Source organism: Numenius arquata, chromosome 2 (assembly GCF_964106895.1).
Source record: "Numenius arquata chromosome 2, bNumArq3.hap1.1, whole genome shotgun sequence".
NCBI classification, from domain to species: Eukaryota; Metazoa; Chordata; class Aves; order Charadriiformes; family Scolopacidae; genus Numenius; species Numenius arquata.
This window is the reverse complement of record NC_133577.1, coordinates 47,901,952-47,915,248: the sequence shown is the minus strand read 5'-3', so window position 1 is coordinate 47,915,248 and position 13,297 is coordinate 47,901,952. Positions and strand designations below refer to the sequence as shown.

Genomic DNA, 13,297 nt, shown 5'->3' with positions numbered 1-13,297 from the left:
AGGTGGCAAATTTGAGCTGTTTGGAGTTTTTGCCTTCCTTCAGAAAATGTCACCTTTTGGGGCCAAAACTTGAAAGCTGCCAACTTCCAGCTTACACCAGTCAGCCATAACTCCCTGATTCTGTTGCAGGAGCAGCTGCTGACCAGCTGTCCTTTCGGACACTGCTGCTGTGGCTGCATCAGTCGGTGACCTGGAGAGGGGGAGGGAAGGCAGGAAAGAGGGGAAACGGCCCCAAACCTGATTTCGCCTTGGCTCAGACCCTTCTGGCAACCAGGCTGGGCCATGTCCCCAGGGGTGGCACACTAGGGATGCAGGCAGGTGTGTACAGGAACTGGGAAGAGGGCACACAGGAAGGAAAGAGTCCAGCCAGCTGTGTGCACAGCTGGAGGGTGAGCTTAGTGGAGGGCACAGAGCTACTCTCACTGCTTCTCTCTCCTCTCTCTCTCTCTCCAGCTGTCCCGTTTTATGGAGCTGCGGGCCAGAGCCAGCCCAGCTCCCTTGCTGCCTCCCGGCGATGCTGCTGGTCCCGGTGTGCAGAGACCCTCAGCAGCCCCGCGGAGCCTGAGCGCCGAGGCGGCAGCAGCGGCGGCGGCCCCCCTGTGCCCCCAGGCTGACTACTATGGCCGTGTACTGCTATGCGCTCAATAGCTTGGTGATGATGAATAGCAACAGCGAGGTGACAAGCGGCGGGAGCAAGACAACGCCTCCTCCCAGTCAAGTGTTGCCTAGGGGCCCGGAGACAGCCGGCAGCTGCTGCCCGCTCCCTGTCTTCAGCCCGGCCCCCGTGCCACCCCGCTCCCCACGCCGTGGCCCCGCTTTCCTCTTCCCGCCCTTGGAGGAACCTCTGCGGCAGCCGGGCAGCCCCGGGGGTCGGCGGGGAAGCCGGGGCGAAGAGGGGCAGCCAGGACCCCCCACAGCGCGGCAGCTTCAGCGAGAGCTGCACAACGTCCAGGTGAACCAGAAAGTGGGGCTCTTTGAGGCACATATCCAGGCGCACAGCTCCACCACCCAGCTGCCACGGAGCCCCCGGCCATTGTCGCCCTGGCCGCGGCCCACCAGCCCCACAGTGCCGATGGTGGGACCTGGAACTGTACCCCAACCTCAAGCCTACAGGGAGAGTGAGACCCACAATCTTGGTGGGGTGCAGGTCTGGCCGAGCACTGCAGAGCCCTCAGGAAGGCCAGTGGTGGTGGTGGTCCCAGCTGTGGGGCTGGTGGAGGGCAGCAGCACCCTGGAATCGTCAGAGCCTGGACCACGGCGAGGTGAGGTGGTGGTGGCCCCCACAGGACTCGAGGGCCAGTGCCCAGCTGTCGGCGGGAGCATCCCTGCCGTCATTGTCACGGACTTGGGGGGCCCGGAGGAGGAGGCAGGCACCGTGCCCCCCGGCAGCCTGCCTGTCCGGAAGCTGTCGTCGTCCTCAGCCTCTTCCACTGGCTTCTCCTCGTCCTGGGAGGAGTCCGAGGAGGACATCTCCAGTGACCCCGAGCGCACCCTGGACCAGACACCAGCCTTCCTGCAGACCCTGGACCAGCAGAAGCCCCGAGTGGTAAGTTCTTGCACCAGTCCTGGGGAGGTGGGGCAAGGGCTGGCAGCATCCCTGCTCTGAGGCAGAGCTTCAGCGGGAGGGCAGAGGTCTGTCGCAGCAGAAATCTGCAGAGAAACTTTCCATGTGCTTGGTTTCCCTCACATGAAAAGCTTATCCGTCTTCCTAGTCTGAAAATCCCCTGCTCGCAGTAGAGAGCAACACTAGCTGTCCCACAGTGTATGGTCCTTACCGTGCAGCCATGGACTGCAGGCCTTCTGCTGACATGTGGTTATGAGCATCAGCTTTCCCTCAGCAGGGCTTCCCAAGGTGCTGGAGGTTTCCTATTATTTACATGAGCCTAAGGGGAAAATTTATTTCCTTCTTGGAGTCGAAACTGTGTGGGCCAACTGTCTGTTAAAATTTATACTGATGCCCGTCACCGTAGTGTCTGTGCGTCTTTCACATGGAAGCAAAAATCTCTAGAATTTCTGGTAATTCCCCTTTCAAATAAAACTTCTTTGCTTTTGCAGTATCTTATATTTTAGGTAAACATATTTTTATTAGGTATTTATGTTAAGTTCATTTGTTTCTGGATCTTCTTTTTTATTGTGGGGCTGGTTGGGAGGCTTCAGGCAAGAGGAGGCACCAGTGCTGTATTACCCTTAGAGCAGAAAGATCTCCTCGGAGAGGAGGGCTTTGAGGCACTCTCCTGAGGCAGACACTCCACTCATGGGATTTCTTGCATCACTTGGGAAGTTCGTTCCACGTCCAAATGCTCTGCACAGAGTGTGCTTTGCTCTGAGCTGTCACACCATTTATCCAGAGGGCTTTGAACTGCTTTAGCCCAATGCAAGGTACCCATCACGAGGTTCTCCAACCAGCACATGCAGACTCACTTCTCCAGCCGGAAGACATTACATTGATTTGAACTCAGCACTGGAGCCCTGCACTGACAAACCCTGAAAAATCCAGGGCAACCCAGTGGCTCCTTAATTTTGAAGTCTGATAAAGGCCCATCAACTTTCAGTGATGTGGTTCACTAGGTTTAATTTTGTGTAGATGTATGATAGTGAAACTCTTGGTAAGCTCAATGACAGAAAGAAGACCAGTGCAGGGAAACATCGGAGTAGAGTGAAGGTGTCAAACTCATGAAGAACTGACAGGCTGTGGTTTGTAAAACACTCAGAGGGTTGAAATAAATATCTTTGTTTTTCTACTTGTTTTCGTCCTGTTCCAAGAACTCAGGCTCAGTTCTGCTCAGCATGGAGAAGCAGTTGGGTAAAAGCACAGTTAATGAAGTTACGAGTCTGTGGCTCATCGTGTTTGCAGACAGTTTTATATTTTTGGGCTCTCAACTGATGAATCAGCTCATTCCCTTTGGGAGCTGCTACAATCCCTCTGCTGATTAAATTCTGCTGGGTTTGTGTGCGTGAGCTGTAGTAATCTCTGCTCTATTCTCCATGCTAATGACTGTTCTAGTGCCAGATCCCACTGATTTGCTGCTGAAAACAGTTCGCTGATGGGCAAAATCATGCCTGATGCTCCTGTGGAAAGCTTCCTGGAGCCTGAGGCTGCCTCTGCCCAGCCTCCCGTGGCCTCCAGCGAGCTCAGCCAGGCCGGTGGCTCGGCCGTGAACAGGCAGGGCTTGTTTCTGTTGCCAAAAGGCCTGGATCAGAGCGAGCCCAGATCAGGTCTGAGATCAGAGTAGCTCTGCTGGGCTCAGTGGGACTACTCCAAGCTAAAGGAGATGAAGATCTGGTCCAAAGCATGTCAGGCAGCCTGAGGAGGTACACTTGATTTTGTGTTTCAGTGCTGGAGTTGTCTCAGCAGGAGCAATTGGGCTAATTTACAATGATACTTTCCGCTGAGCTCCACAGGTCCCCGTGCAGGGCTGATCTCTGGCTTTGGCAGGTTATAGTCAACTTCTCAGCAGGATCGTGCACAAATGCCCAGTAATTCAAAGCTGATTCATATAAATAACACCCAACTTTGTGTACCGGTTGGCAACATCTTTTAAATCCATAATGACAGCAAGAAGGCAGCTACTGAAGCAGTCTCAGGTTGCACACTCATTTGTTTTCATGAACTCACTATTTCCTTTTAACAACACACACAGTCTGGAAATGAGTTGTGTAATGAGGGAGAATGTGTGAGAAGCTCTCTCTCCGCAACTCGTGCTTTTCCGTCAAAATAAATCCTGGAAGACCTCAGCTGACAGAAACCCGACGTGGTGCCCCTGGGTAGAGCGGATAAATGCTGGGCAGGTGGAGGGAGAGCCCTGCCTGTGTGCGCCGGGTGCTGCTGGCACAGTGGAGGGATGTTGTACCTGGAGGAGAGGTAAAGATGAGCAACAGGAAAGCAGTTCTTGCTGCAGATACGGTCTGCGCCGCACATCCCCCATGGCATGTTTATAGATTTGATAAACAGCAGGCTTGCTTCTGCCCTTCCTTTCTGGAGGCTGTCTGGCTTAGCAACTCTGTTAGGGATGTCCGGCTGTCTATTGTAGTTCCTCATGGCGTCCCCGGGAAACGGGCAGATCCCTCTGGCTGGCACGGACTTGTCCTCCGTTTGTATTTCGGGTAGGAAACTTTGTTTGCCACTGGGCCTGCAAATTGGCCGGTAAGAAAATACTGTCATTAGTGAAAGGGAGGGAGTGTGGCCGCTTTTTTGGACACCGTGACCTGGAGCAGCTTGGTGACCGATACGGGCTCTGCCTTTGTTTATTGAAACAGTTTACTCACTGCATTCTCTGTCCCTGAAGTGCTCCGGTGCCCAGTGGACAGCACAGCACTGGGAAACAGTGACCCTGCTGTGATGACAGCAGACTTGTGAAGTGCGGTGCCAGTAGGAGCAATTTGATGTTTTGCTGTTGTCTAATTCCAAGTCCACTTAAGGTCTGAGTAAACCTCCACGTAAGGGCTTTTGCAGCTGTGGCTTTCCCCAGGCTGTGGGCTGCTGCCGGAGAAACCCCACGCTTGTTTATTGATGCTTGCAAGGTTTCAAAGACACTTACTTGAGTGATTGCACTTCTGGGGATGCGTGGGAGGGGACAGTGTGTCCAGGCAGCGTGTTGGGATGGGGACACTGTGGTTTGATGAGGTGGTGGCAGGGCAGCACTCACTGTGACAGTGATCTGGGCATTTTGGGGAAGGAGCCAGTGCCTCCATTCACCCACCACCCAAGCCAGGGGGACACAGCGGCTGTTGGAAGGTGCCTTTCTTCATCCTCCGAGGGAGGATTTCTCTCCTCCTGGCTGATCAGACAGGTTTGGGTGTGTAGGGGACTGAGAAGGTGCTCCTTGTTCCAGGCTCCAGGTGGCACAGGTAGCCCGAAACAACAGCCTGGCTCCTAAGGGGGGGGTTTATCAGGGACTCTTGATCAGGGAGGGGAGCAATAGGACGAGGGGGAATGGTTTTAAACTGAAAGAAGGGAGATTTAGATTAGATCTCAGGATGAAATTCTTTCCTGTGAGGGTGGTGAGACACTGGAACAGGTTGCCCGGAGAAGCTGTGGCTGCCCCATCCCTGGAGGTGTTCAAGGCCAGGCTGGATGGGGCTTTTGAGCAACCTGGTCTAATGGGAGGTGTCCCTGCCCATGGCAGGGGGGTTGGGACTGGATGATCTTTAAGGTCGATTCCAACCCAAATCATTCTATGATTCTATGATTTTACATCCAAAACAACCGTGTTCTAGCTGTGACTCCCATTGACTTCCATGGGAAAATATGGATCTATGAGTTTTGCTGGTCCTGGGGGACCCTCTTTGCTCTTTCCAAGGGAAAGCAGATAGAATGGGGTGCACTTGGCAGCAGGAGGCTTGGCCCCAGTCTTAGAAGGCAACTGTGCCCCTTAAGCGAAAGATATTCCAATGCTGGTCAGTGCAGTGAGTTGTCCTCATTGACCAAAATACCTTAGTTTGTCAATTCCTCAGCAACTAGAGACAAGAAACAGACAAGTTGGGGGAAAGGCAGGAATTGTGCAAGTCCATACTATAGAAAAATGACAGGTCAAGGGAAAAAAAACCACTGTCCTGGAAAAACAGTGCAAGACGCTGCCATGTTTCTCTTCTTGGCTTTCCCACAGCTGCTGTGGAAACACACGGAGATATGGCAGAACAGTAATCAAGCGACTCTTGGTACATTGTGAAACCTCTGCTCCTCTCAACAGGCAGAGCAGCTTGCTCAGAATAAGAGACTTCCATTAACCTGTGCAAAATGGCAAGAGTTTTTGGAAAAAGCTAATGGCATTGCTGCTGACAGGAGATTTTTTAAATTGATTTATTTGTTTGGCTCACAATGGCTGTAACGCGTTTCCGAAAGGAGCCAAGTTTAGACAGGACCAGTGTCAGCCAAGGGCCTGTGGGACCCTTGCTTATTTCTCTTTGAGAAGTTCCAAGGCATAAGCTGACAACAGCACTCCTGATTTGTTCCTATAAAAATTGATCAAATGAAATACGCTTTGATTCCCTTTCCTAAGCTGTCACTGTGCTCAGGAAGTCTCCATGTAACAGAAACCATGACCACACGGCTACAGCGATGCATGCAAGCCCTGTGAACGTGTATCTTTATGCTGTGTTTATGTATTTTACCTCTTCTTCCCACCATGTTTGTCTTAAAAACTCCTCAGCTTATGAGTGGTATCACAAATTTAGTATCAATTTAATGTCTGTCATATTAGGGCCCTGCTTTCTTGCTCTGGGGAGTGACTGTTACTCCAGTAATGCGTATCATTGCCCAGGGAAGGTGTTTAGCACAACGGCTCAGATGCCAGAGGATGGAGCCTCCTTTATCCCTGCTGTGGGAAGACTAGGAGGAAGAGAAAAAGGAGGTGGACACCTCTGTGTTTCTGCTCCCAGAGCACCACACTCAGCAGACCTGACAGCGCGGCATGTTTTGTCTGCTGGCATGAGATTGGGGACCCCCTCTCACGCCTGGCAGGCTGGGCAGAGCTTCAGGCTCTTCATAGGTGGAGACTCTGTACCCCAGGGAGTTCAAAGAATCACAGAATTTTAGGGGTTGGAAGGGACATTCGGAGATCATCTAGTCCAACCCCCTTGCCAAAACAGGGTCACCCAGAGCAGGCTGGACAGGAACGCATCCAGGTAGGGTTTGAATATCTCCAGAGAAGGAGACTCCACACCCTTTCTCGGCAGCCTCTTCCAGGGCTCTGCCACCCTCAGAGGAAAGAAGTTTTTCCTCATGTTGTTCCAGCTTTTGCCTGTTGCCCCTTGTCCTGTCACCGGGCACCACTGAGAAGAGCCTGACCCCATCCTCTTGACACCTGCCCTTTAGATACTGATAAGCATAGATGAGGTCCCCTCTCAGTCTTCTCTTCTCCAGGCTGAGCAGACCCAGGTCTCTCAGCCTTTTGAAAAAACACCACTCTCTATTCAGTAGCTTATCTTCTACCTACTCACGTGGTGGTCCCCTTCTTGGGGAATAAGCAGCATTTTTATGGGCTCCCACCCACGGATGTCAGGTGAAGATGCTGAGATGCTGCTATAACCCAATGGGAGATGAATGGTGCTATTTCAAGTCCATTTTCCTCAGCATTTTTAAGCTCATTGGGAAGGGTTTCTTCTGTGCTCACATTCTCTGTGATTGACAGCACAGGAATTACATGCCAGATAGCAGATCCTTTTCATAGAGGGACCGACTTGCTAGCACAGCTGCTGTCTCTTGCATATTTTATTTTTTCAAACAATTTCTCACTGAAGGCATTCATAAAAAGCGGAAAAAAGCCCAAAGCATTTCCAAGGTGCAGGAAGAACAAACATTAGGCTCATCATCCTTAGAGTCCCCAGCTCTGGAAACAGCCATGTTTCCTCCCCTTCTGATGGGAATGGCAAGGATGTCAGGAGCTTGGATGTTTGGACCCTTCAGGTGTTAAACTGAATGTCTGCAGAATGAAGTTCCCAGATCAGCAGAAAGTTTTGTCTTTACCTTTTTAGAGCCTTGCAGTGACCAAGAAAACCCAATCAAACCGTAGTCAGCACCTGTCTCATCTTTTGCGTATTATTTCTGTAATGTGTTAGGACAGATTTACATGCGAAGAAAATATTAGGGTAGCACTGAGCTCACGCATGCTGTGCCATGACTGAAAGCCAGTGCTGAGCTAGTGTTTTCTTTGCATGTAAATCTGTTCTAGCTCACTAGAGAAATGATGGCATCTATGTATGAGGTTAAATGAGCTTCAGCTAAGATTAGTCTTCTGTAATTGCTGGAGATTATTTTGGTTTATACCAGTAGGTAAATTTGTACAGTAAATTTGACCTGCTTTCTTCCAGTGAAGCTCAGCCAAGCTTTCTAAGAAAGATATGTTAATATTTAACAGACAGTGAAAACTAAATGTTAACATTTTCAAATCACTGAGTAATTTAGCAGCGTAATCCCTATTCTAAAATGTGACTTTTCAGGGAATGTGGGCTTCCACGCTTGCTGGGTCACTTAAAATGGCCCTTTATGGAAATCACCTTGCTCAGCCCTGTTGGATGTCTCCTTGGGATGTCTTCTGCCAAGGTACCTCTCTTCTCTGTTGACTCTGATGGGATCTTGAGGACTACTAGACCAGGAGTCTGCTTAAGACAGAGGAATCTGTTCCTAAAGCACTCATGAATGTTTTCTACAAAATTTATCGCGATTTCATTCTTATTACGTGAAAAGCCAGGTCATGCATAGCCTGCACAACGGCTGCAGGTAGTTCAGGAAGCTGCTCCAGTCTGAGGTCTACCAGCTTCAAAAGCAGGCGCCTCTGATTTGGCTTTTAAATCAGTGTTTAGGCAGCAAGATGTGTGTGATCTGCTCTGTAACAGGGATGATCGCCCAGCAGCCCCTTCCACCATGAGTTGGCCTGAGTATGTGCGGGGTGTCGGTGCAAGGAATGCACTCGGAATTAGTGGAAGTTTTTGGAAAATGTAGCTTGCAGCTTCTTCTTTCCCAGCCATGGTGGGAGTTCGCCATCACGGAGCTGCTGTCTGCAGAGATCCTCACTGCCGTGGTCAACCACGGGTTGTGTTGACTACTGAGCGCCGGCATTTTCTGTCCTTAGTTTCGCATAGGAAGGCAATATCAGTCTGAAGCCACTGCAAACTGCTAAGACCCATATTAGCTTTTCCCCCCTCATGATATTTATTTCAATGTTGCTGTACATTTCAACCATGAGAAGGAAGAAGTAGGGGTTTTATAGTAAAGAATGTTCTTTTCATTAATGATGTGGAAGAAGAGACAGCCTAGTAGAAGGAATTCAATTCTTTCTTTCAGATCTAAGATTTATTGCTAGCCAAAGCACAAGGGTTTCTTTTGGAAGAAGAACTAAGGGGCAAAACAACAAATGCTTAGCACTTACAACTTCTTCTTGCAAGCAGTAGTACAGTGTATTATCTGATCAGTGCTACACAACAGGAACTGCATTAGCATTCGGCGTTGTTGCGGTTTTAAGTAATAGTAAAGCATCCCTTATCCCCCTGAAAGACGTATGTGGGCTCTGCAGTGACACACCAACAGGCTTTTTAATGAGTTTTGTTCAAAGGACAGAGTCAGGTTGTCTCTTCACACATTTGATTTGCAGAGAGGTCGGCACCTGCAGTTACCGTAGTGCGGACCTCACTGAATTGATGGGAGCTTTGCCTGGGGTTTTGTCTTTGGCTTCTGTGGTTTCATCCTTGCCTTTAAGTCTTACACTTGGGGGTTTGGAAAATAGGGCTCTTGGACTGTGTGAAGCAGAGGGGAGGGCGTCTCAGCCTACAGTCTTCACTGTCACGAAACTCTCTTCAGCCTGAATGCTTTGGGCTTTGCTTGAGTGAAGACCAGGAACACGACACCAGGAACAACCAGCACAACATCTTGGTAGGATGGCTGTAGGGCAGGCCCAACCCTCTCCCCCAACATCAGCATTTGCAGAAGGGGCTGGCACCATGTGGAAGTCTGCAGAGGGCTAAACAACAGCAGCACCTACCTTCAGCATCACCTCCTCCTCCTCCCCCTTCGCTTCCTGTCCCTTTGCCCTTGCTTGGGCAATTCATCTGCAGCAAGATAGAATCAAAGAACCCTCTTCCTTTGCTAAACAATTCGCTCCTTTTGTTAGGGTCAGATAAAATGCTGATAAAAGCTGTTGTAGCTCCACTGAAGCCAGCAGGAGCACGCTGCAGATGTGGTCCTTGATCATTTTTCGCCTTGCTCTCCCTTGCATGTATCCAGTTACATCTCGTGGTGAATCCGACATTAAACTGAATTAATGAAGCAGAGATGCGGTCTCCGTGGGGGTTTTGCCTGTGGATAGGTACCGTGCTTCAGAGCCTTTGGGGACGGGAGGTTTATAAACGGAAAGATGTGCAGGGTGACTTTTTGGAAAGCACATTTTAGGGGCTGGGTGTTTTTCTCTCATTCCTGGCTAAACAATCTCCGATCTCTGCTGCTTGGGAAGAGGGGAGGAGCGGAGCCTGGCCTTCAGCTCACCGCTGAGCCTTATTCACTGCAGCCATACTTCGGCAAGGCATTTTGGAGAGGCGTGGGAATAGCTTTTTATCCTGTTGAGCATAAATACATTCAGAACATTGTCGTTAAATGGGTACTTAAATACAGTGGTGGAGGGAGCCCGTGTGTACCTCTCAAAAGGGGGGAGACCAAGGAGCCAAGGAGGGGCAGGGGCAAGAAGGCGGTGAGCAGGCTCCTTCTCGCCATGCAGACCATAGTAATTGCTCTGCCGGTAGCCACAAGCCCCATGAGACATCCAGGGGCATCGTCCCACTGCGGGGAAGGTACAGAGCAGCTGGGGGGGAGGGGAGAGTTAGCAACATGTCCAAACGTAATATGGTTGCTATTAGGGTAATATATATTTAACACTCTGCGGGGACCATTCAAACCAGCATCTGTAGGAAGGGGAAAAAAGTCAGGTTTGCTTTTTTGGCAGAATGCAGATCAGTGAGTCCAATCTGCAATCTCTCTTGGTGTGTTTTATGTGGGTGGGTTTTGTTAAGTTACAGGCGAAGTTATTGCACCCCTAGGCTACTCACATTAAATTGTTCTCCAATTTTAGCAACATTCTTTCCAGGCTCAGCTACATTTGTTTTTATCTTCTCTATGGCAATTGATGATCTAACTCTAAAATGTATAACTCCGCAGGATCTCCTGTTATATATTTCTTCCACAGCTGTAGCTGAATCAGGACAGTATAATCCAATGACATGTAATGCCTAATGCTTTCTTTAATACATTCCAGATTAAAGGAGTCAGCAAAGCTTACATATCCAAAGTAATAAATTTAAACAATAATAACGACAAATCCCGAACCATGATAATATCTTGAAAGTGTTGGGGTGGTTGGTTTTTTTTAGTTCTATCATCTCTGCTCTGACTAAAGTCTGTTTGTAGGAAAGTCAACAGGACAGATAAAAGATGATGAGACAAACAACTTAATCCCTTAATAATGTCAAGTGGAAAATCCAACAACAGATTGGCAAGGAACTCAAATAATAACTGCAAAGTGGCCCTTACTGAGGACTACAGACCTAGTTTAAAAGGCCAAGCTTGGGATATAATAAGAGATGACCCTGAATCAGTGCCCACAGGTTCAAACATTTCTTTGAACCCTGAAATGGAGCCCAATTCCTTTTTTCCTTTCTTTTTTTTTTTTTTTTTTTTTAATCCATGCTTGCAGACAATCAGACAATCAGCTTAGCTCCATTGAAGCCAGTTCAGCATCACCTTGTACCCTGTGCTGTCCTCAGCACCCACCCAAAGTGACCATGAAAGGTGGTGGCCATTCCTGCTGCTTCAGGCAGTCTCAGGCTGCCGTGAATAGATACGCCTTGAAAGCAAGGCATGTGGTCACAGAAGCAGGAGACACTCAGAAATGCAGCTTCAGAAAGAGCGTGTTAATTATTATCTCCCTTATTACGTGGAGCCAACAGTCCTTCACCCTGGGGTTTCGTGGTGGGAATGTCTTACTGGGGTGGAGACCAGGGCATCCAGAAAGGAAAGGGATTTTACAACTGTGTCTTATCTCCAGCCACCTGAATTGCTGTTGTATTTTAAAAGAATATGTGAAAGCCATTGTTTGAAAAAACCCTGACAAATGTGCTCTCCCAGCTCCATTGTTTTAACATTCTCCTAGGAATTTGTATATAAAATGTTCCCTATCCAGTTTATCTCTCTCTGCTTGACAAATCCTGCGTTTCCCTTCCGTACTTTTAGCAGAGTGGGAACTAACCTTCATTTTCTTCTGCAAAGTCAACAGAATTGCCTTGTTGGGTGTCACATTGCCACCTTCACACGCAAACTGCGTGTCACAATCTTTGAGCAAGAGGTACCACCACTGAAAAAAAAGTCTGCGTAAAGCTCATACATTCAAGACAAGCTTTTGGAAAAGCAGCTCTGAACTGAACCAGACCCTCTCTTGGAGGAGGGAAATGTCATGGGAGCTGCCTCTCTCAGCAGGTTAAAAGAAATGGTCTGGTGCCAGGGATACAGCTCAGCTCCTGCACTGTGAGCAGCCCCTCATCTATGTGTCATCTCAAGGAGAAAAGACTTGGCCTCTCTCCTCAGGTCTCTGTTTTCTTACCCTTTGTTGCTGGAATGGCTTTTTCGAGCCAAGGTGGGCAGAGTGGGAGTCCAGGTGGTCAGAAGTGACCGTAACATTGACCAGGAGCTGGGCTGGTGATGAGAGGGAAATGTGGAGGTAGCACGATGCCACCTTGTCTGTTTTTGTCTGATCCTGTATTGTACAGCCTGACCAGTGTTGATATTTGGTCTTGGAGCTTTTAGGCAGCTTAAAGGCAGTTCCAGATCCCAGGTTTGTTCTTGTGGATGGGAACCCTTCCCAGAAGGGAGAAAGCTCAGAGAAGCCTGTTTAATATAGGCTGATCTCATGCTTGAGCATACGCAGGAGTTGACCTTTCAGCACTGAAATAAGAAGTGATGGGAATAGAATAAATCACAGCTTTGAAAGAAAAGCCAAGTAGCTTAGACTTGCACCTCAGGAAAAGGAGTCAAGGTGGGGAGGCTGAGAGAGCTGCAGAGGGGCCAAATGACAGATTCAAAAAGCCATCTTTCAGCAATGGGCTTGGTGGATCCTTGCAGAATAAGCCTGCGGAGGAAAGGCTATTCAGATGTGACATTGAGGTATGAAGTGGTGAGCTCCAGAGGTGAATTTTAGTAGGGTGGGTAGGTTAGAAAGACTCTGTTAGGCATGTTATCCTGAAAAAAACTGCAAGACTTACAGATAGGTTGGATGTGAGGACTGAGAGATCCAAGTTTTCCACTCACTAAAAGTTTCAGAGTAGGAGCAAAACACTCACAAATGAGAGCAGTAACATTTACACTCGCATCGCAAAGGCATAAATTGTTTTATGAATTGCCAGGCTGCAAAGAATCGAGCCTCTGTATTGCATTGCAAGCCACGGAGCCATCATGTTTCCATCAAAGCCAAAGCCGAAATTTCCCTAAACTTGATGGGAGGCAGCTCCAAGCCCCCATGGTACACCCCCTTAACCCTTCAGGGTTGAATGCAAGATTTTTCCAAAAGAATCATAACTCGCAGCACTCCCCTAATATCCAGAAGCCGCATCTGGATGAGGAACTCCCTCTGGGTGGTGGCTTCCGTCGGAGCTTGACTCCCCATTTGGTCTCAGGAGAGGGTGGCTCAGGGCTTTTTCAGGGCAGCTATGGTGGAAGGTTGGGCTGCCCCGAGCCGCAGAGCCTGTCGCTGCCCAGGGAGATGCTGGGGTTTGCCCTCCTGGCCCACTCTTCCTCTGGACCACTTGTGCCATGTCTCCACGG

At 49.3% G+C, this 13,297-nt stretch overlaps 1 protein-coding gene across 1 annotated transcript in view; it reads left to right on the top strand.

Moving 5' to 3' along the window:
- The first annotated feature begins 619 nt into the window (after window positions 1–619).
- ITPKB (inositol-trisphosphate 3-kinase B) overlaps window positions 620–13,297 on the top strand; it is a 71,307-nt gene continuing 58,629 nt past the window's right edge. The window contains exon 1 of the mRNA XM_074168133.1: window positions 620–1,546. Coding sequence (XP_074024234.1) covers window positions 620–1,546 — 927 coding nt within the window. The remainder of the gene's footprint in view (window positions 1,547–13,297) is intronic.